This window comes from Phyllobates terribilis, unplaced genomic scaffold, assembly GCF_046119375.1.
Source record: "Phyllobates terribilis strain yellow unplaced genomic scaffold, ASM4611937v1 Scaffold_2__4_contigs__length_985480577, whole genome shotgun sequence".
Taxonomy (NCBI): Eukaryota; Metazoa; Chordata; class Amphibia; order Anura; family Dendrobatidae; genus Phyllobates; species Phyllobates terribilis.
Window position 1 is genome coordinate 467,856,796 of NW_027362762.1, and position 22,912 is coordinate 467,879,707.

Sequence of the window (22,912 nt, forward strand, 5' to 3'; positions counted from 1 at the left end):
TTACAACATTTTATTTGGTTCAGTCAAAAAAACATATTCAACATAAAAAATAAATGTGGTTCAAAAATTGATCCCTGGTCATATAGTGGTGTCAGAGTGCAACATGAACCTAATCCTTGATGGATAAGGATATGTAAATAGAACATGCATAGGCATTACCCAACAACCCAAGTTATTATACATATCCCACCCCTGGTTTGTAAGTTATATATACTCAAATCTCATTACCTAAACAACATAAATGGGATGCTTTTTTGGAGCTACTGGTAGGATTGTAAGGCCACGGCCCCACTATCAGTATTTGGTCAGTATTCAGTCAGTATTTTTTCTCAAGAGTGAGAGCCAAAACCAGGTGAGGAACAATCAGAGAAAAGGTATAATAGAAACAAGTCACCAATTCTGCATGTATCACCCACTCCTGGTTTTGGCTCCCACTCCTGAGAAAAAATACTGACTGAATACTGACCAAATACTGATAGTGGGGTCGTGGCCTAATTCTAAAATACTGATTAGTACATATACAGTTCTAAATTCTCTAAAGAGTACAAGGACAAATTATTTGCAACTGTATACCTTACATAAAAAGTTAATACCTTAGTATATAATTATATTGAGCATATATACTGTATGTGTCATCTATATCTTAATATAAACTGTATCAGATGTTATAAAATAACAGATATATATGCAACAAACAGTCAATGCCTCAGAATATATAATCATAGAATAAGAGAACTACCTTCATTAATGAGAGTAAAGTAACAGCAGTAATAATGGTATATGACAGTTTCAATTACATGATCAATGCTATGGCACTTACAACTTATGTACCAAGATTGAACACAGTGGACAATAAAAGCATGTCAAAACAGGTTATTACTCATAACAGGTTCAAGGAATACGCCATAACACCTCCCCAACGCGCGTTTCGCATCTTCTGCTTCCTCTGGGGGCATGCATATGGTGAGACTGTACTGAGCAGACAGCAGATGGCGCTGTGTTAAGATGTTAAATGGAACATGTCAGAAATCTTTAACCTCTCCAAACCATTAACATGACAGTGTAGGCATTTAACAGATAAAACTGTTCATCACTATTTGACCAAAAAATGCTGCTGCAGCAGTGAAAGATTGTGTTTTGAAGTTCAGTTTGGAAATGCATTAGGACATGACAAAGCACTTACAGCTCCTTAGACTCCACTGAATTCCCAAGTTATCAGCACCCTCCTTTGGCAACTGACATGTCAGTGGCCAGTGTACTAGAGGAATCAACCTGTCAATCAGCCAGGGGAGGGTTCTGCTAGTTCAGCAATACAGCGGAGCCTAAACGGTTATCATCATCTCCCAATGCACTTCCACACTAAACTTCAAAACACAATTTCTAGCTGCTGAAGCAGCACTTTGGAGTCACTTTGGAGTCATGAAGTGATCACCTGACTTATCTTTTAAGGGGCTATACAGTCACATTAATGGTTTGGCAGGGTTAACGTTTCTGACAGGCTACCTTCAGTGTGTGGAGTTCCTCTAGACTATAATGTATGACCTCTCTCAAGTAAAACAATGTATTCTCACTAGTGTTGAGCGATACCTTCCGATATCAGGAAATATCGTATCGGATTGGATCGGACCGATACTCAAAAAGTATCGGATATCGCCGATTCCGATACCGGAAACCAATGCAAGTCAATGGGACACTAATATCGGAATGAAAATAAACCCTTTCTTTCCTTGTAGGTTAATTCTACATGAAGGAAAACAACTAAGAATAATGTAGAATGTATTATGCGAAAAGCCGGCAATTCATCAGCGGCATACACCGGTACCCGACAATTTACAACAGAAAGAATAGAACATCACACATAGATTAGATAGATAGAAACATGTCAGTCACATATATATGAAGCACAGTGACAGTGTTGCTTACTGTACTTGTCATTTAGTGTAAAGGATTTATTAAAAAAAATAATAGTGTTTTCATGCACCGTCTCTTTAAGAAAGCCGGCCGGCAATTCAGCATCTGTACCCGACAATTTAGAATAGAAGGAATAGAGAATCATACATAGATTAGATAGATAGAAACATGTCAGTCACATATATATGAAGTACAGTGACAGTGTTGATTACTGTACTTGTCATTTAATGTTAAAATAAAGGATTTATTTTAAAAAAAATTGGCGTGGGGTTCCCCTTAATTTTAGTCTCTAGCGGAGGTTAAGCAGACAGCTGGGGCAGATGTTTGAAGCCTGGGAAGGGGGTAATACCCACGGAGCTTCCCAGGCTACTAATATCAGCCCCCAGCTGAATACATAGCCTTTACTAGCTATTAAAATGGGGGACCCCCCCAAAAAAATGACGTGGGGTCCCCCCTAATTTAATAGCTAGCAAAGGCTAGGCAGACAGCTGGGGGCTGATATTAATAGCCCAGGAAGGGAGCCATGAATATTGGCCCCCTCCCAGGCTAGAAACACCAGCCGTCAGCCGCCCCAGAAATGGCGCATCCATAGGATGCGCCAATTCTGGCACTTAGCCTCGCTCTTCCCACTGCCCTGTAACGGTGGCAGTGGGGTAATAGGGCTGGGGTTGATGTCAGCTTATAATGCCAGCTGACATCAAGCCCAGGTTAGTAATGGAGAGGCGTCTATAAGACACCCCCATTACTAACCCCATAGTCAAAGTTAAAAAAAAAACACAAACACCCAGAATAAAGTCCTTTAATTGAAATAAACACACAATTCTTTATTGTTCTAAATTAAACCATACTTACCATCACGCCCATTCCAGCTGAAGCCAACGATCTCCTGCAATAAAAAATAATGAAAAATAATAAAGCAACCTCATCCTTACCTTTCGATGGTTCCCAGGACAGCTCCAGCTCTGCTACATTGAGATGACAGGCTGGACCGCAGCAGAACGCTGCCATCCAGCCTGTCATCCCGCGGACACCGAGAAGCGCAGGCATGCTTGCGCTCCTCAGTGTCTCTCTGTGACGGCATCCAGATGAGCCGACAATGAACTCGGCTCACCTCATGCACGTCACTGACAGCGTGGGAGAATTCTCCTGCACTCAGCGCTTCAGCGTGAGAATTTTCCCACGCTGTCAGTGACGTGCATGAGGTGAGGTCATGTCCAATGAACTCAGCTCACCTCATGCACGTCACTGACAGCGTGGGAAAATTCTCACGCTGAAGCGCTGAATGCAGGAGAATTCTCCCACGCTGTCAGTGACGTGCATGAGGTGAGCCGAGTTCATTGGACATGACCTCAGCTCATCTGGATGCCGTCACAGAGAGACACTGAGGAGCGCAAGCATGCCTGTGCTTCTCAGTGTCTGCGGGATGACAGGCTGGATGGCAGCGTTTTGCTGCGGTCCAGCCTGTCATCTCGATGTAGCAGAGCTGAAGCTGTCGTGGGAACCATGGAAAGGTAAGGATGAGGTTGGTTTATTATTTTTCTTTTATTGCAGGAGATCGTTGGCTTCAGCTGGAATGGGCGTGATGGTAAGTATAGTTTAATTTAGAACAATAAAGAATTGTGTCTTTATTTCAATTAAAGGACTTTTCTCTGGGTGTTGTGTTTTTTTTAAATACTTTACTAGAAATTCATGGTGGTCATGTCTAATATTGGCGTGACCCCATGAATTTCGGACTTAGGGCCAGCTGATAATGCCAAGCTGGCCTTAACCCCTTTATTACCCAGTGAGCCACCGCACCAGGGCCCTGGATGAGTTGGGTACAGCGCCAGAAGATGGCGCTTCTATGAACGCGCCATTTTCCGGGGCGGCTGCGGACTGCAATTTGCAGCGGGTGGGGCCCAGAAAGCTTGGGTCTCCCTGCGCTGCAGATTCCAGCCCCCAGCTGCCTAGTTGTACCTGGCTGGACACAAAAATAGGGCGAAGCTCCACGTATTTTTTTTTTAAATTATTTCATGAAATTCATGAAATAGTTAAGAAAAAAAGGGCTTCCCTATATTGTTGTGTCCGGCCAGGTACAAATAGGCAGCTGGTGGTTGGGGGCAGCCCGTTCCTGCCTGCTGTACCTGGCTGGACCCAAATATAGTGCGAAGCTCCACGTCAATTTTTTTTTAATTATTTCATGAAATAATTTTTTAAAAAAAGGGCTTCCCTATATTGTTGTGTCCGGCCAGGTACAAATAGGCAGCTGGTGGTTGGGGGCAGCCCGTTCCTGCCTGCTGTACCTGGCTGGACACAAATATATGGCGAAGCCCCACGTCAATTTTTTTTTAATTATTTCATGAATTTCCTGAAATAATTAAAAAAAAATTGACGTGGGGCTTCGCACTATATTTGGGTCCAGCCAGGTACAGCAGGCAGGAATGGGCTGCCCCCAACCACCAGCTGCCTATTTGTACCTGGCCGGACACAACAATATAGGGAAGCCCTTTTTTCTTTATTATTTCATAAATTTCATGAAATAATTTAAAAAAAAAATACGTGGGGCTTCTCCCTATTTTTGTGTCCAGCCAGGTACAACTAGGCAGCTGGGGGATGGAATCTGCAGCGCAGGGAGGCCCAAGCTTTCTGGGGCCCCCCGCTGCAAATTGCAGTCCGCAGCCACCCCGGAAAATGGCGCGTTCATAGAAGCCGGATGCTGTTCCTGGCTGGCATACAAAAATATAGCAAAGCCCACGTCAAAATTTTTGGGAAAAATTAATTCAAAAATAAATAATAATTTAGGGACTACATCTTTATTAACTCCTCAAATGTCATTTAGTGTTAAAATAAAGGATTTATTTAAAAAAAAAATTGGCGTGGGATCCCCCATAATTTTAGTCTCTAGCGGAGGTTAAGCAGACGGCTGGGGCAGATGTTTGAAGCCTGGGAAGGGGGTAATACCCACGGAGTTTCCCAGACTACTAATATCAGCCCCCAGCTGAATACCTAGCCTTTACTAGCTATTAAAATGGGGGACCCCCCCAAAAAAAATGACGTGGGGTCCCCCCTATTTTAATAGCTAGCAAAGGCTAGGCAGACAGCTGGGGGCTGATATTAATAGCCCAGGAAGGGTGCCATGAATATTGGCCCCCTCCCAGGCTAGAAACACCAGCCGTCAGTCGCCCCAGAAATGGCGCATCCATAGGATGCGCCAACTCTGGCACTTAGCCTCGCTCTTCCACGCTGCCCTGGTGCGGTGGCAGGGGGTAATAGTGGTGGGGTTCATGTCAGCGCCAGCTGCCATGAAGCCCAGGTTAGTAATGATGGGCATCTATAAGACACCCCCATTACTAACCTACAAAGTGTTAAAAAGAAAAAACACACTACACCCAGAATAAAATAATTTATTTGAAATAAAACACACCATTTTATTTAATTCTTAGTTTACTAAAAAAAAATAGTTACCTGTCCACGTTCCAGCGCTGATCTCCCATGCACAGCTGTCACATCTGGAGATGGTGACAGCTGTCATGGCTGCTGTAAGCTCACGCTGCCGGGAACACGTCCGCTCCCGGCAGCGGGAGCCACTGACTGAGGTCACCGGAGTGCATTCAGGCAGCGCAGCTCCGGAGACCTCCTTTACGGCACTGCTGTACCGTGGGAATTTCTCACGCTACAGCGGGGCCGTAAAGCAGCTAAACGGAGCAGCGCTGCCTGAACTCCGGCGAACCCGCTTATGCAATGACGGGGCTGCTTTACGGCCCCGTCATTCTAGCGGCGGCAGCGGTTCAGAGCGGTCACATTCTATGTGGCTGCTCTGAACTGGAGATCATCGTGGGACACTCGTGGACTACTACCGAGGGGTAAGGATAAGGTTGTGGTTTATTATTTTATATTTTATTACAGGAGATCGATGGCTTCGGGGAATTAGGTGTCTAGGTGAGTATAGGTGTAGTTTTTTATTTTTTACTTTATTTTAGGTGGCGATCGGCGGGGACAGGTAATGTATAAACTAATTTATTGTAGGCAACCACTGGCCACCAATGACATGTATTTAACATTTATTGGGGACACAGTAGGGCAATTTAAATAGCAGGATCAGGCTGATGGGAACTACTGCTCCCATCGAGCTGATCCTGCTGGCAGGAGTGGACAGGGGACAGACATAGGCCGATGGGAGTAGTAGTGTCACATCGGCCTATGTCTGCCTGCACGCACACACCCGCACACATCGCACAGACACAGCGCACACCCGCACACACTCGCAGACATCGCGCAGACACCGCGCACACCCGCACACATCGCACAGACATCGCGCACACCCGCACACACCAATCATGACGGGCTGATGGTCTGGGAGGTGAGGCTGACCTGTGTGGCCGTGGGAAAGTTCATGTGAGTTCATGCAATGCAGTCAAGCATGAACTCACATGAACCCTCTGAGGGCACCGCGGCGACTTCAAATGAACAGCTGATCGGCATCACCTGATACCTCAGCTGTTCATTTGAAATAACCGGTGGGAAAGCGCAGCACAGAACGGGAAAGCCGGCGGTGAAGTCTTTTCACTGCCAGCTTCCCCGCCCGGGTCCTTCGCTGCCCGCTCCTTGGTGCTGTGCTCCCCGCCCGGTCCTAACTTACGATCGGGATGGGAGGTGGCGAGGGGAGCGGAGGATCGGGGTGGGAGGCTGCGGGGAAGCAGTATGGGGCTGTGTGATTGTTTAAAAGCCGGCGGCTTTTTACCGCCCGCCGGCTTTTAAACAATCAGGAGAATTCTCCCACGCTGGGATGGCATTCTGATGACAGGCTGGATCTCAGCTGAGCGCTGTCATCCAGCTTGTCATCCTTCAGAGACACTGCAGAGCGCAGGCATTATGGGAACTTCCGATTCCGGTATTCGATATTGTAAAAGTATCGGAATTAAGTATCGGAATTCCGATACCGCGAATATCGGCCGATACCCGATATTTCAGTATCGGAATGCTCAACACTAATTCTCACACAATTTCTGACTGCTGATGATTCTGCTGAAAGCTGAAATCTGTAACACTATTCAGCACAAAGTATGGTGATATGTATGAGTAAAAGATTGGTCATGCTCCAAGTGTAAACATAACACGTTTCCCTATCATAGGTCCTCATGGGACTTACCTACCTCAAGCATCTGCTAAATTTGCCTGTTATTAATGCTGACCTTGATAAGAACTCAATTGTTTCTAAAAGTTGAAGTGGTGTTAGACTTTATAGTTTTTGTTTACTGTTCAAACTAAACTAATGTGATTGTTTGAAATATGGCAAAATACAGCATTTGTTCTGAGAAAGGGAACAACACAACCCTCTCTCTTAGGCTAAGTTCACACAACAGTGGAAAAAACTGACTTCACACGGACAGCACCAATATTATTCAATTGGCTGTTCAGATAATTATTTTTTTACACTGACTGTATTTGAAAAAAATGTTGGGTTTCGAAAAAGTCTCATGCATTCAAGTTTATGGATTTGCAAAAAAAAAAAAAGCATATGGAGGAAAAAATTCTGTTTTTACTGGATGAAAAGCAGATGTGCTTTTTATATGCGCTCATTTGAACTTAGCCTTACAAAGACAGAGGTATGTTATACTTGGCATATCTTGTACAATCTGTTTGCTATATACAGGCCAAAAGTTTTGGCTAGTGATTAGAGATGAGCGGTGTTCGACTCGAACTGTTCGCCAATCTCAAATTCGAGCTGTTTTGGGTGGTGTTCGAGCCGTTCGGCGAACACGAACAATTTGAAAAAAATCCGGCTGTTCGAGGTTATGTTCGATAACTGTTCGTGCACCAAAATCGTAACTGGATTTTTTCTCAGTAATGCTGAAAATTAATGTTAATACGCAGTTTGAGTATACAGCGGGGCGGGGGGAGGGGCAGGGGATGGATCTCTGCAGTAATAATGAAGATCTCCATTTTTTTTCTCTTTCCCGCATTTACAGTGGGGAGGTGCAATCTGTCAGTCTATCAGCAGCGCACACACGGAGCGAAGTGCTTTTTTTCACACAAGCAAGGGCATGTGTCATTGGCAGTGTATGTCAACATGTCCTTACCCTATAATACCCAGCCATTTTCCCCGTCGCCACCATTTTCTCACTGCGAAAAATATTTCGGCTTGTAGCAGTGTGTGGGACTTGTTCTATTAGTCCATCTATACTAACCTCCACCAGGTTGCAAATTCAATATAATTTTTATCTGCATCTAGCTCTGAAAAAATATTTCGGCTTCGGCTTGTAGCAGTGTGTGGGACTTGTTCTATTAGTTCATCTATACTAACCTCCACCAGGTTGCAAATTCAATATAATTTTTATCTGCATCTAGCTCTGAAAAAATATTTCGGCTTGTAGCAGTGTGTGGGACTTGTTCTATTAGTCCATCTATACTAACCTCCACCAGGTTGCAAATTCAATATAATTTTTATCTGCATCTAGCTCTGAAAAAATATTTGGGCTTCGGCTTGTAGCAGTGTGTGGGACTTGTTCTATTAGTCCATCTATACTAACCTCCACCAGGTTGCAAATTCAATATAATTTTTATCTGTATCTAGCTCTGAAAAAATATTTGGGCTTCGGCTTCTAGCAGTGTGTGGGACTTGTTCTATTAGTCCATCTATACTAATCTCCACCAGGTTGCAAATTCAATATAATTTTTATCTGCATCTAGCTCTGAAAAAATATTTAGTCTTGTAGCAGTGTGTGGGACTTGTTCTATTAGTCCATCTATACTAACCTCCACCAGGTTGCAAATTCAATCTAATTTTTATCTGTATCTAGCTCTGAAAAAATATTTCGGCTTGTAGCAGTGTATGGGACTTGCTTTATTAGTCCATCTATACTAACCTGCACCAGGTTGCAAATTCAATATAATTTTTATGTGCATCTAGCTCTGAAAAAATATTTTGGCTTCGGCTTGTAGCAGTGTGTGGGACTTGTTCTATTAGTCCATCTATACTAACCTCCACCAGGTTGCAAATTCAAAATAATTTTTAGCTGCATCTAGCCCGGAAAATAATTTTGGGCTTAGTAGCAGTGTGTGGTACTCATTGTATTAGGCCATCTATACCAAGCTCCACCAGCTTTGAAATTAATAATAATTTTTAGCTGCATCTTGCCTGTAAACTAATTTTGGGCATATTAGCAGTGTGTGGTACTCATTCTATTAGGCCATCTATACTAAGCTCCACCAGCTTTGAAATTAATAATAATTTTTAGCTGCATCTTGCCTGAAAAATAATTTTGGGCATAGTAGCAGAGTGTGGTACTCATTGTATTAGGCCATCTATACCAAGCTCCACCAGCTTTGAAATTAATAATAATTTTTAGCTGCATCTTGCCCGGAAAAATTTTTTTCTTCCCAATAGTGGTAGCAATAGAAATATGAGGCGCGCTCCTGGCTAACAAAAATATACGCTTCATAACAAAAAACACCAGCCTAGCGCACTGCATTAATAAGATGGCATCATCGTCTCTCCCATCTACGCCGGCTAGCATTCCTGTGCCTAAAACACAATGCATGGGTCCGCGCTAGCCACGATGCTGAGGAGTCTAAAGCTGCTGCTAACGCTTTATCACAATTCAATTGGCAGATATTCACAGAGCTCCTCCCCAACGCCCACCCATCGGGCAACAGTTGCCCACCCTCCCTATGGGATCTAGTGGCGAATAGTTGATGCCATTAATCAGAGCGTCAGTTGTCCCGTTGACGTGGCAAGCATTCGGTAAGGCATGGGAAGAGTGGACACGACTAGTAGCAGGCAGATGGGTTGACCAATGTGAACAAGCCAGATTACAAGTCACCATAGAATTTCTCCACAAGCTAATGATGAGGGGCATATCAGGGGCATCTGCGCAGCGGTGTCTGACCGGAGTACCATTTCACTTCCAACTACTGAATTGGGGAGATGTGACAAAGAGATTCATCATCAGACAATCCATAAACGGGTGGAAAAGGGGTCAGCCAAGTCAGGAGTGTAGACGTCCTGTCCCGTGTCACTAAAACTGATTTCTCACATCATATCCCTAACACCATTAACATGACACTCACAATTTGAAGCAACACTACTGTCTACTCCATTTGCGATCGCCTTCTTCGGGGCACTATGCATAAGCGAATTAGTCCCTCAATCCAAAATTACTACCAGTGGAGGCTTATTACACCAGGACGTAGTCATAGCCAATAATGCAATATGTCTACGCATACGCCAATTGAAAACGGTTCCAGCGGGCAGGGGCACTTGGGTACTTCTACAACCCACAAACGGTACACTGAGTCGGGTAACAATAGTAAAAACATATATAACCATCAGATCACAAAGTAATTTCTTCCTATCACACATTGATGGAATGCCATTATCAAGATACCAGTTCCAAGCTATATTTAATAAATGCATAACATCGGCAGGCAACCACAAAGATTACGGGACACACTCATTCCGCATAGGCGTGGCCACGGAAGCAGCAAGAGCAGGACTGTCAGAAACGGAAGTTCAGAGGATAGGGAGATGGCGATCCATGTGTTTGGCGAGATACATAAGACCGGACTTGTTATCCTAACGTGGTTTGTTTCTTTTACAGGTGACGATAAGCCAACAGTGTGGGTGATAGGCCACTCGTATATATATTGGGCAGAAAAAAGGGCGAAAGTCCACCCAGGCGGGAGGAAATTAGAGTTTCATAACACATATTTCAACTGGAGAGGTATTAGAGGCCTGCTATGGCCACAGGTACTAATGGAGGTAATCAAGGTAGGGAGAGAGGCAAGAGGTCCGGTCATCTTAGTTATACAGGCCCGGGGAAACGACCTAGGTCATCACAAGAGCGCATAACTAATGGCAATAATGAAACTAGACACTGAGCGCTTCAGAGAATTTTTCACAAAACTAACTATAGTATGGTCAGAAATTGTGCCGATAGCGGTATGGCAAGGTGCGCGAGACATCATGGCCATCGAACGGACAAGGCGGGTAATAAATATTCGGATGGCAAAATTTAGAAGAGACAGAGGCGGTGTAGTGATACACCGACAACTGGAAGTAGATAAAGCAGGCCTCATACGGCCCGACGGTGTTCACTTAATGGATATTGGACTGGACATATTCCTGTCAGGACTCCAGGACGGAGTGGAACAAGCGTTAAGAGTGATGGACGGGGGTCAGAGTCCTGCATACGAGTATGCAGGATCCTCCGTGGCCTGGAAATAGAAAGGACATGTTGGAGAGTTACACTTGTTGGCCAACTTGCCGGTGTGGAGACCCAGGGCATGCTGCAACAAGCTGAATTATTTTAGAAATAAAATGCCTTTCTAATGGAATGAGTATAAAGAGTTAATAAAGCTGTGACCGATCCTCACCCATCCAGTTGTAAGAGTTACATTATAGTATTGTCAAGGAAAGGGGGGCGGTAGGGGGGCTGAGCGTCTGGGTTTGGTTGGGGGTCCTCACAGTCTGCCTAGGCTAGATGCATTTAAAAATTCTTATTAGATACACAGGCGGTGCAGCTTGCTTCGCAGCTGGGCTCCTACGCCCAAAGTATTGCCTAGGCTAGATGCAGTTAAAAATTCTACGCTGACTAGCAGACACTGAAGCTTTGGAGCAGACATCTGAGTAAACAGCTGTTCAGACTCAACCATCTGTGTTACCCCAAGCCATAGTGTATGTAGTTTCTTACAGTTAAAAGGGGGGGGGGGGAGAGCGACCCAACCCACCTGGAATTGACGATGCCAACGTTACATAAAACACAGCAAGGGGACTCCAAAAAGAGTCTCCATTTTTTCCAAAAATTGTGGCACAGACACCACTTAAGTGGCATCAATTGCCCCAGAGTTGCTTAAAACGGTTGGTGAGGTGATTTTACCAAATCCTCAAGCTTTTAATCTCCCCAGGATGACACAGGGGTAGAAAAGTCCTTGCGGATCCATGATTTGTTCATCTTTATGAACGTGAGTCTGTCTACATTCTCAGTGGACAGCCGCGTGCGCTTATCTGTCAGCACACCACCAGCAGCGCTGAACACATGTTCAGAGAGAACGCTGGCTGCAGGGCATGACAAGATCTCCAAGGCGTGAGTGGCAAGCTCCAGCCATTTTTCCAGACTGGAAGCCCAAAATGAGCAAGGGTCCAGTGACACAGTCATAGCTTCGATGTTCACTTGGAAATACTCCTGTATCATCCTCTCTAGGCGTTGACTATGTGTCAGACTTCTTGTCTCCTGTGGCCTTGCAAAGGATGGTCTAAAAAAGTGGTGAAACGATTCCACAAAATTGCTGTTACCAGCAGATACTGTGTTACTGTTACGGTTTGAGTGATGAAGACTCGACAGTCCCACGGTTTGCAAGTTAGAACTGTGAGATTCACTACGTGCACCACTGGTGTTTTGTGGAAAAGCACATGTAAGATTCTGCAACAGCCTCTGCTGATACTCCTGCATGCATGAATCCCTTTCTATGGCAGGAATTATTTCGGCAAATTTACTTTTGTACCGGGGATCTAAGAGTGTGGCAACCCAGTAGTCGGGATTACTTCGAATTCTGACAATCCGAGGGTCATGTTGCAGGTAGTGCAGCAAGAAGGCACTCATGTGTCTTGCGCATCCAGGAGGACCAAGTCCTTGTTGTGTTGGTAGCGAGGTAACAATCATGCTTCCTTCCTCTGTCCTCTCCCCCCAACCTCGCACAACAGAAATGTGATCAAGGTCTCCCTCATCTGATGAGTCTTCCATGCCCATCGCCAGTTCGTCCTCCACTTCTTCCTCGGCTCCTGCACCTTCCTCAACAGTTTGGCTGTTACCATGCGCCCTGGTTAATCCCTCTCCCCCACCCTCCCATGCCTGCCGCCTTGGTGCTGCCGACCATCTGGACCTTGGAGATGTTATCCCTTCCGCATACGACTCCTCTTCTACTTCCTCCACCTCCTCTTGTCCCACCACCTGACTCTGAATTCTGTTTAATGTGTGCTCCAGCATGTAAATCACCAGAATAGTCAGTCTGATAATGGCATCGTCGTCAGCACTAAACATCTTCGTCGCCATTTCAAAACTGTGCAGAAGGGTGTGTGGCGCCCCTGAGGGTTCAGTCGCCACAGAGGTACTGCATCTCACCCAGAGGTGTGGTATCTCACCCTCAGGTAAGGAAGGAGTATGGCTCGGGACCCTAACACCTGCATCCAACACATACCCGCAGTGGGGGGTAGGGCGAGATTGCTCCTAAGGGAGAGCACAGTCCCAGGACCCTAGCTGGTGGGAGGGTCCTATGTAGTGGGTGTGGGTGGAGAAAGCAGCTTAGGGGAGCACATGACAGGGAGAGTATAAATAGGAAGCCATCTTAGAAAGAGCAAGCCAGTCAGAGGAGGAGAAGTGACAGGAGCATAGGCTCTGCATGAGCTCTGCTCCGGAGGCGGGCCTAGCCTGGGAGGTCCAGGACTGAAGGAGAGAAGAGAGGAGTGGGAGCAGGAAGGCTCCAGGAACCGAAGGGACCCTAGAGGTACGGGCCGTGCAGAAGGCCACCCGTACGCCCCCTGCTACCAGGAGGTAGAGGGGTCAGGCCAGATAAGGGGAACCGGTCCCTCAACTAGCGGAGAAGCAGCAAGGCTCAACTAGAAACCGGAGGCTGCAGCATTTCCTGTACTGCAGGCCAAAGTCCACACCAGTCTCACTAAGAACGTAGCCACATTGGACCCAGGGGATGGAACACACGTCGCCCGCCAAGGCCCGAGGATACCGGATAGAAGTGTCACTGGGTGTGAGGTGCAGGGAGAAGGCCAGAGAAAGGACACACAGAAGGGGGTCCTGCTAAGTACTCCGGAGCTATCTGGGGGTGGACTGAGCCCCTCACTGAGTACGCACAGCACGACGGGGGAGATTGCTCTGGTACCTGTAATCTGGACTGCAACAACTGTGAGTAAAGATCTTGGGACTGCATCACACGGACTCTGTGTTCATTACTGACTCCCTGCACTACAACCACCATCATCCACCCACACTGCCCTGAAGCTACACTTTTCCTGTGGGGAGTAATAATACCATTGCTGCAAAACCACCAGCTTCAGAGGACTGTTCCGCAGCGGCGGCCCCTTTGGCCGCACACCACAGGTGGCATAGTCGGACATTATAAAACCCATATATACAAATTACCCTTGGATTGACCGCCCTGGGTCACAGACCGGGTCGCCGCCACAGTGACTACAACCCCCAGCGTCTACCGGCCCGGCTCCGGGTACCCCACGGCCCAGGGGGCGCGTCAACTTCATAGGTCCCTGATCGGAGACCACTCCTGCAGCGTGATTTGCCCCACCTCTGGATCTCGTTGGCCCAGGCTATACGTCAGAACGTATTGCACCAGGGCTTGTTGGTGCTGCCACAGTCGCTGCAACATGTGCAGAGTTGAATTCCACCGGGTAGGCACATCGCATTTCAGCCGGTGAACTGGCAGGCCCAACGACTTCTGTAGAGATGTAAGTCGTTGAGCTGCGGGATGCGAACGGCGGAAGTGAGCACACAGCGACCGTGCCCTCTGCAGAAGGCCATCTAGTCCGGGATAGTGGACTAAAAATTGCAGGACAACCAGGTTCAACACGTGAGCCATACAAGGCACGTGTGTGACATTGCCCCGGCTAAGGGCCGCACCCAGGTTTGCAGCATTGTCGCACACGGCCTTCAGGTCCAGTGGAGACAACCATTCATGAAACTGGGTCTCCAGAGCTGACCACAACTTCTCAGCTGTGTGACTCACATTTCCCAGACATTTCAAAGTAAACACCGCCTGATGCCGTTGAGCCATGCTGCCAGCATAGTAAGGAGGTGTGCAGGATTCCTTCTGCGCAGTTAGAAAGCGGGTGGCATTACCAGACAGGCTTTGGGTGCAGGTGGAGGACCGAGAGGAGGTTGAGGAGGCAGAAGCAGTGGAGGAACTTCTAGATAAAGAGGATTGACGTACAACTCGTGGGGAAGGCAAGACTTGGACAACAGCCCCTTGTCCTGCTGTCACCTTAGTTAGCCAGTGCCCAGTCAGCGACATGTAACGCCCCTGTCCATGCCTACTCGCCCAATTGTGTGTGGTGAAATGCACCCTGTCACACACAGAGTTTCTCAAAGAAGCGGTGATGTTGTGTGCGACATGCTGGTGTAGCGCAGGCACACCTTTCTTTGAGAAGTAGTGCCGACTGGGCATCTGGTACTGGGGCACTGCGACGGACATAAGGTCTCGAAAATCCTCTGTGTCCACTAGGCAGAAAGGCAGCATTTCTGTAGCCAAGAGCTTGTAGATGGTGAAATTCAACCTCTTAGCTTTCTCATGGCTAGGAGGAAATGGTCTTTTACTTGTCCACATCTGAGGGACCGAGGGCTGGCTGTTGTGCTTAGACGGGGTTGAGTAGGGTGTCCCCGGCAAACTTGCCGGTCTGTAAGGAAGATGCAGGCGGAAAAGTTAGGTTGCCTTGATCCAAAGGTGGTGCTCTCGATGTCGGAGAGCGCTCAACACCAGCTGGTGTTTCCACTTCCAAATGAAATGATGACCTGCCAATCACACTGGCTGTTGCGGGTAAAGAGGTGGCAGGTCTGCATCCAAAAACATGTGTGACTGCTGTCCCCCCTGTCACAGAGGATGAAGAGGCCGTGGATGCACAAGATGGGGCAGACGGTGGTTGGCCCGGCCCGCTAGGCCGCATTGTAGCACAGTGAGCTTCCCACTGCAACTTATGCTTCATATCCATGTGACGGTTCATGCATGAAGTACTCAAACTATGGATTTTTTGCCCTCTACTTAGCTTTTGGTGACAAATATTACAGATAACACGAGTTGGGTCATCCTTATAGATCTGAAAAAATGCCCAGGCTATGCAAGGCTTAGCACCCATGCAACCTGAAGAGCCACTACAACTTGTGGTCAGAGGCAGAGTTGTGGTTGAGGATGCAGTTGTTGACGTGCTTCCAGTACTCTGTCTCTGTCCAGGAAGGCACAACCTAACCTCGTCGTCAATAGCATCTGTGACGCCCAGCTGCGCTTGGTATCACAGATCCTAGAAGAGTGTATTGATGGAATCCTCCACAAGAGGCCCCCATAAACATTCACACATCTCCACCTTCCACCTCAGACCAGCAGAGGGAGCCTGTTAGGGATATAAATAGGGAAGGTGGAGCTAGGCAGTTCAGTTCCTCTGAAGAGAAGCCTAAGAGAGGTCAGTCTGCAGTGGAGCTCAGTCTAGTCTAGAGAACTCAGTTAACAGTTCAGCAGTGGAGCACGAGGCTCCTGTTAGCTAGATTCAGGGAGTCCAGTTAGAGCTTAAGGTGTGCCGGCGCCATAAGATTGGTGAAGCGCGGCAAGTTGCCGTTAGTGTGTATAGCCTAGTGAGGGCTCGAGTAGGCCGAAGGCGAGTGGAGAGTTAGTACATAGGGGGCAGAGGAGCTTAACCAGCTGACCCCGAAGCATTTACCGGACACCGGATCCGAGCTTACCGGGATCTATATGACCCAGTAAGGCATAACCGGAATCCCTGGAGAACTACAAGTCCCAGGATCGCTAAGGTGCTGATACGTAACAGAGCCAGGAGACGCTTAGGCCCCGCATACTGGGAGCATGAACTCCAAGACAAAGCCCTACCACAAGGTCAGCCAGCGCAGGACAGAGACAAAGTTAGGCCTAGCTCCAGGCAGGTCAGAAACTTACTACGCAGAGGCAAGAAACAGGAGGCCCTACACCCGCTCATTGGGGAGGATCCTGATATGCACCCTTCACCCTACAGTGCTCCGGGATGTGCCTGAATTTCCATCAGTAAAAGGTACTGAAGTGACTACCGTGTCCGTTCCCATTCTTGCTCTGACCCAGCTGGGTCTCGCCTGTCCTGCATTCCCCCTGCATACGCTTTTCTGAGGCCTAGCTCCACCTGTGGGGAGCTATACCATCGAGCTGCCTTATCACCGACCTCAGTGGACTACTGCAGCACTGGTGCTTCTCACCAGATACCACAGGTGGCGTCACGAACTCTTATAACATTAACAATTATCCACCCTTTAAAGACTGACCCCAGGGTACGGGCCCGGGAGCCGACCACCGCGACATCCCAAAGGCCAGGCAAAGGCCCGGGTACCGAGTCATCCCCATCCCCTGGGCTAGTCACATCCTCCTCCACCTCCTCTGCTGACCTCATCGACTGGCTGACTGTGGGTTGACAGTAAGTGGGATCTCCAACCTCGTCATCATCACCCTGTGTGTTCTCACACCCGTCGTCCTCAGAGCCAACCTCTTCTGCCCTGACCGAAAAGTCAAGTTGTCGCTACAATCAGGTATTTGAGTCTCATCATCATGTTCATCATTGTCTCCACCTACAGGAGTTACAGTTTGGGAACGAGGGTCTACATTATGCTCAGAACCTTCTTCATCTGGTCCTGGATCCGACTTATAAAGATTCTGGGCATCAGTGCAGATCATTTCCTCATCTGGATTAACAGAAGTTCTGGAGCAGACCTCCGTTTCCCAGGCTATAGTATGAGTAAACAGCTGTGCAGACTCAACCATCTGTGTTACCCCATACTCAGACGGGCAGCTGGAGACTTGGGAGCTGTGAGGAAGCAAGTGCGATTGGGGTGACACCTCTGAGGACTGGAGTATTTGTGATGTTGAAGTTGAGGTGGAGGAGAGCCCACTTGAAGGAGCACTTGATATCCGTTGAAGCACCTGCTGTTTTTGTGCCTCATCTGGAATTTGTAGCGATGGGCGTGTCCGTAAGAAAGGGATCGTATCACATTGTCCACGAAAAGAAGTAGACATCTTAGTTTGGCTGGAAGATGGTCTTTCTTCTGCAGATGTTACTCCCCCCCACACCGCAGGGGGGGCTCGACCCACCAGCGGACAGGCACCAGTATTGAGAGAGGGGGGCTGGCCGTCAGGGTCCACCGCATCTCTGGCACAAACACGGTGACATGAAGGTCGCACGGGCAGGAACAGACAGGCATGACATGCCAATATCTGTGTCTCCCCCTCCTTTTACTCCTCCACCTCTTTTCTTTTCGCATGACTATATGTACTTGTCACTTTTCCATGTGTTAGTTGTGTCTTCTGAGCTGTTTGTCAGCTTTTGGACACCTTTGAAGGTGTTTTCTATGTGTTTCTATGTGTTTTTGTTTGCCTGCCATTGGTTTTAACGGTGTTCGAAGGTGTTCGACGAACAGTTCGACGAACAGTTCGGCGAACATACGGGTGTTCGACGAACCGAACCGAACTCAAACACTACGGGGGTGGCTCAACACTACTAGTGATATGTTATGGAAAACTGTTCGGTTGTAGATCTCCGTGTGGCTGTACATGTAAGTAATACTTGTAATTCTACAATTTCATGCTAATTTCATCTAAAAATGTAAAGACTATCTACTATTGCATTTGCATATTTTTAAGAATGCTGAAAATTGGATTTTTCGATCAGCAAACCATGGTGTGTGAATGCAATCACTCAATAATCTTGCAATTAGAATGGTTTTGCCATGCATAATCATTTTGAAGAGTGCACAATGATGATTGGAACTAAATGTCCATTTACATGAACCCATCAGCGGCACTAAACAACGCTGATCAGCTACTTGTTCAGTGCACATTGGTTGCCATTATTCTCAGCAGTGCAGGTCCTGTTTACAGAGGATGATACGCTGCCGAGAACGATGATTTTTTTGTGTAGCACAAAAGGTTATTTCACAATGAATGAGCACTTTTCTCACTCATCGGGTGATTGGCAGCCTGCTTAGATTGTAAGATTATTGTTATCCGAATGTTCCTAGGAATGCTCGTTCCTGATTATCTTGCAGTGTAAATGGAGCTTTAGACCTCAAATTTATTGCACAAGTAGAGATGCATTGCAGGCTTTCTTCACAAAGGGTCACATTGCTGAATCGTATCTATAGAATATGCACAGTATAGTCACCCAGAAATGACTTTACCTTCACAGGTTGGAGGAGGATCTTCAAACTGCAAGTGAGTTCCAAGACGGCATATCAAAATCTCTGGTCCCATCAATGTGAATCCTGGGAGGCATTTGTAACGTACAATGTCACCTAGGGTAAAGGATTAGTAAAATGAAGATACTATAATTTAGAAAATATTATGTGATAATATAATTCCATAATTAGTAGAATTAATTAATCTGGTATACGGTATCACCAAATCATGATGGATACTCACCCATTAGAAATTCCTCACTACCTGACAGAACCTCCCCATTCGGCACTGTCATTGGAGGCTTACATTTACGAAGTCTGTATCCTGTCACAGAAAGAAATTATTATTACATGATATGATACCAGTTATGAGACTGCACAAGATGTAGGCTGTCCAAATACCCACAGATGACAAACTGAAATGTTACAGAAGAATGTAATTGGACAGACAAATAGTTCAATAATGGTCATGAAATACATTCAACGATGATGAAGACTGAATGATACATAGGTACCACATTCCGACATGAAGAAATACGCAGTATGCATGTAGACAGATACTTTCAGAAACTGCTAAAGGGAAACCAGCACATGGAGGAGATTCTGCCTCCTAAGATATATATGCATATTGTAGGGTTTTCTACTCACTTCAGCCGCGTTAGAGGTAGGCTCAGGACACTGTCTCTTTAAAATGTCCAAGGCAGGTTTATTATGCTGCATAAACCGCACTTTCAGAAGTAAACAAAGAAAAGCCTTGTCTGGCATAGTGTAACAAAACAGAGAGTAAACAGTCTATACAATATGGCGGATTCACCCGCTCACGGTCACAGTTAGTGTCCTTTTGGCAAAACCACTCTGGAGGTCTCCACACCCCCAGCCACAGACACTGAATGAGAAACTTGGTCTCCATTTTATACACATGCCCTGGGGGTGGGGATATGTGAGCAGCCAATCCCTCCCATCTCTTGTGACTGCTTGAAAAAAACAGCCCTGATACGCCCTATTAACCCTCTCAGCACTACTTGTGCTGGAGCATGCTTTTCTGGTCTTTATATCACTGAAGTTGCCAACCTCAGCGATACATATCTCCCCTCAAGGACATGTCCGGTGGCCATCTTACAATATATATATACATATATCATATATATAAATCTTAGAAGCCGGAACATTCTCTGTGTGCTGGTTTCCCTTTAGCAATTTCTAGGCATGATGCCCAAATTTGCAGTCTCACCATAGAAATATAATGCAAAGATTCCCCCATTGGCCGCATTGCTGTGAAAGGTGATAAGGACTTGATTGGAGGAGCTCATAGTAGATCTCTTATTAGAACTGCTGGAGAAGACACCCAGCTGAGGATCTGTTTGATGGGGCCCATCCCTGCAGAAAGAGAATAGAGGCAAAGAGGCTGTCACAATCACTAAAAGCATTTCTCCACATATTAAACAAGAGCTATGATGTAACAAAGTGTAACCCTACATTTACCTTCCATAGCCATCTATGTCATTTACTTAAAGTGAATGTTGGCCTCTTAACACCATGAGACTTTTACTGTCCAATTTATATGCTGATAAATGTTTTAATATATCTTCCTATGTGCCAGGGGTCCTTATCTTATACAGCTAGCAGCTTAAACAAAATTCTCCACTTAAATGTGTGTTCTTTTCTAATGTATTATCACTATACTATACTGCTATCCCTCCTTCTGTATCAGCAATCGTTGCCCTGTTCTCCTCATGTTCAAAATGGCCGCTGCAGAGACTAGGCTAAAGCTGTGGTAAGTCTCAGCTGCATCTCCCCTGTCTTTCTTTGCTCCAGGATGGACATAACCATCGTGTCAACTGTCATCATCAGTTCTGGTTCATAGACTAATGGAAAGGGAGGGGAGTTGAGGATCAGACTTACCTCAGCACTCCCCATGTCTCTGCAGCGACCATTTTTAACATGAAGTGAATAGAGCACTGATTTAAGATATCTAAGGAGCGGTACTAGAGTGGAGGCCAACACTACATTAGAAATTTATAGTCACATTTAATATGGATATAGGCACTATCATGAGGTTCCTTTACTGGATTTGGACAGTATTACCTACATCAGGTGATTGTACATTTCCTTGGAAAATGACTACATTTACTACCATTCAAATCATCATAACAAGCTCTCTACAAACAGTGTGTTAACAATACAGTGTAATTAGATTTCACACGTTGCGTTTTTGCTGCGTTTTTTATGCAAATTTTAAGCTGCGTTTTACAGTACCAGCAAAGTCTATGAGATTTCAGAAATCTCATGCACACATTGTTTTTTTTTCCTGACTGATATGGAAAACTGCTGCATTTTTGCAAACTGCAGCATGTCACTTCTTTCAGTGTTTTTTCACTCATAAGTGCAAAAATGAAGCAAAAAAATGCAGGCATCAGGTTTGCTGCTTTTTTCGTGAAAAAAAAAGCACGTTCAGCAGTATGTTAAACACATTTATTTTTGTGATTTTCCCAAGTTTATACCATAATGTCTTGGTGTTCATGGCAGTTGAGAATGGCAGTTTAGGATTAGTGCAGTTTAATTAAATTAGTGATGTGTACAAAGTAAATATTGGCTGACCAAGGTGTGAGATTGAACAATGCTTGTGGCCAACCAAGACATAAAATTGAACAATGCCTGTGGCCAACCAAAGTGTGAAAGTAAACAGAGTCCTAGAAACTCAATTCTCTGTCAATGTCTTAGGTAAACTATTCATGACTAATTCACCTCCCCACTGTAATTCGGTATTTTTTCATGAAATTTTTATGTTCAGAATAGTCACAATTTTTTCAGACATAAAAATCTTTTTCCACTAAACAATTTGATCAAATTGCCCTTTTTCCAAAAAATGGTTTTATGGTTTTACATATGTCTTACATTGGTGACCTGTATTCATGCTTTTGTGGTGGAAGCAAAGCGGAACTTTGAAATCCTGAAAAAGCAACAAAAACACAGCAAAAAAATGTAGCAAAAACTTCTTTTTGTAAGCAGCTTCTTTACTGCCAAGAGAGCAGGTTTGCCTGCAGAAAAAAACGCAGCTAAAACGCAATGTGTGAACATAGCCTAAGATTTCAACTTTAAAACCAACAGATTTGTGAGTGTAGCTCTGTGCAATAAAGCCCTACAATAGTACCAGGACAAGGAAGGAAGTTATTATAGAATGACACAACTGTCTACAGTCAATAAAGAAATATAAAATATTTGGGCTGATTTATTTTAATTTTAATATATTCTACTGCTCACAAATCAATTTTTTTGTGAATGAAAAATTGCATTTAAGTATATTTTTGGATTGATTTGCACTTTTATACTGTAGTTGTCCCTCTCCTTGCGTGGAGAAACATTATATTTCACACAAAATTCAATTTCTTCCAGTTAAAAGAAATATACGCAAACTCAGAATCTCATAATGTACATTGCATGAATGGAAGACAATAGTTATAAATGTGAGAGAGCGTCTGCATCACAGAAATGAGAATTTGAGAAGTACAATATTCCTCAGGTCAGACGAGTGACAGTTTCTGAAAAGTGAGCAATTTGTCAGTGTCATGCGAGTCCCCATCCTCCCAGCTTCCTCCTGTCCTATCCTCACCATGCAAGCCTGTGGCCTTAGCACTGGGGACACTTTGACAGTGTCCCCATCCTTTCCAATTAACTTCACTTGCTTTTTAAATTAGTGTTAACGAGCTGTCCTGCCGCTATCCATCAGCAACCTCATGGCTCGACCTTCAGTAGGAAAGGCCCACAAGTATTTATCAGTTGAGAAGCTGTACAATGAAAATAAATCATGGCTAACACAATGTGAACACAAGTGAACAAAAAACAAGTGTTAAATAACACAGCAACTTGTAAGAGCTTCTTTCCACACCAGTATTTATTTCTGAGCTTCTGTTTGTGCATAAAAGGTTAGTCTATCCCTATGTTATCAGGCAGCAATACACTCAATGATAACATTGCTAACTGACACCAACACAGTTAAGAAAATTATATGTCAGAGCTATGTCTAAATTAAAATTCCAGCATACAAAGACAAACATTAATAATTGTCAACTTGTTCATCTTGA

The 22,912-nt window shown here is 45.4% G+C and overlaps 1 protein-coding gene across 2 annotated transcripts in view; it reads right to left on the bottom strand.

Moving 5' to 3' along the window:
* CSMD2 (CUB and Sushi multiple domains 2) overlaps positions 1–22,912 on the bottom strand; it is a 1,528,443-nt gene that overhangs the window by 102,130 nt on the left and 1,403,401 nt on the right. For both annotated transcript variants that reach the window (XM_073665735.1, XM_073665736.1), the window contains 3 exons: positions 20,062–20,207; positions 19,075–19,155; positions 18,834–18,947 (listed from right to left, as the gene is read on the bottom strand). In XM_073665735.1, the coding sequence (XP_073521836.1) occupies positions 18,834–18,947; positions 19,075–19,155; positions 20,062–20,207 (341 nt within the window). The remainder of the gene's footprint in view (positions 1–18,833; positions 18,948–19,074; positions 19,156–20,061; positions 20,208–22,912) is intronic.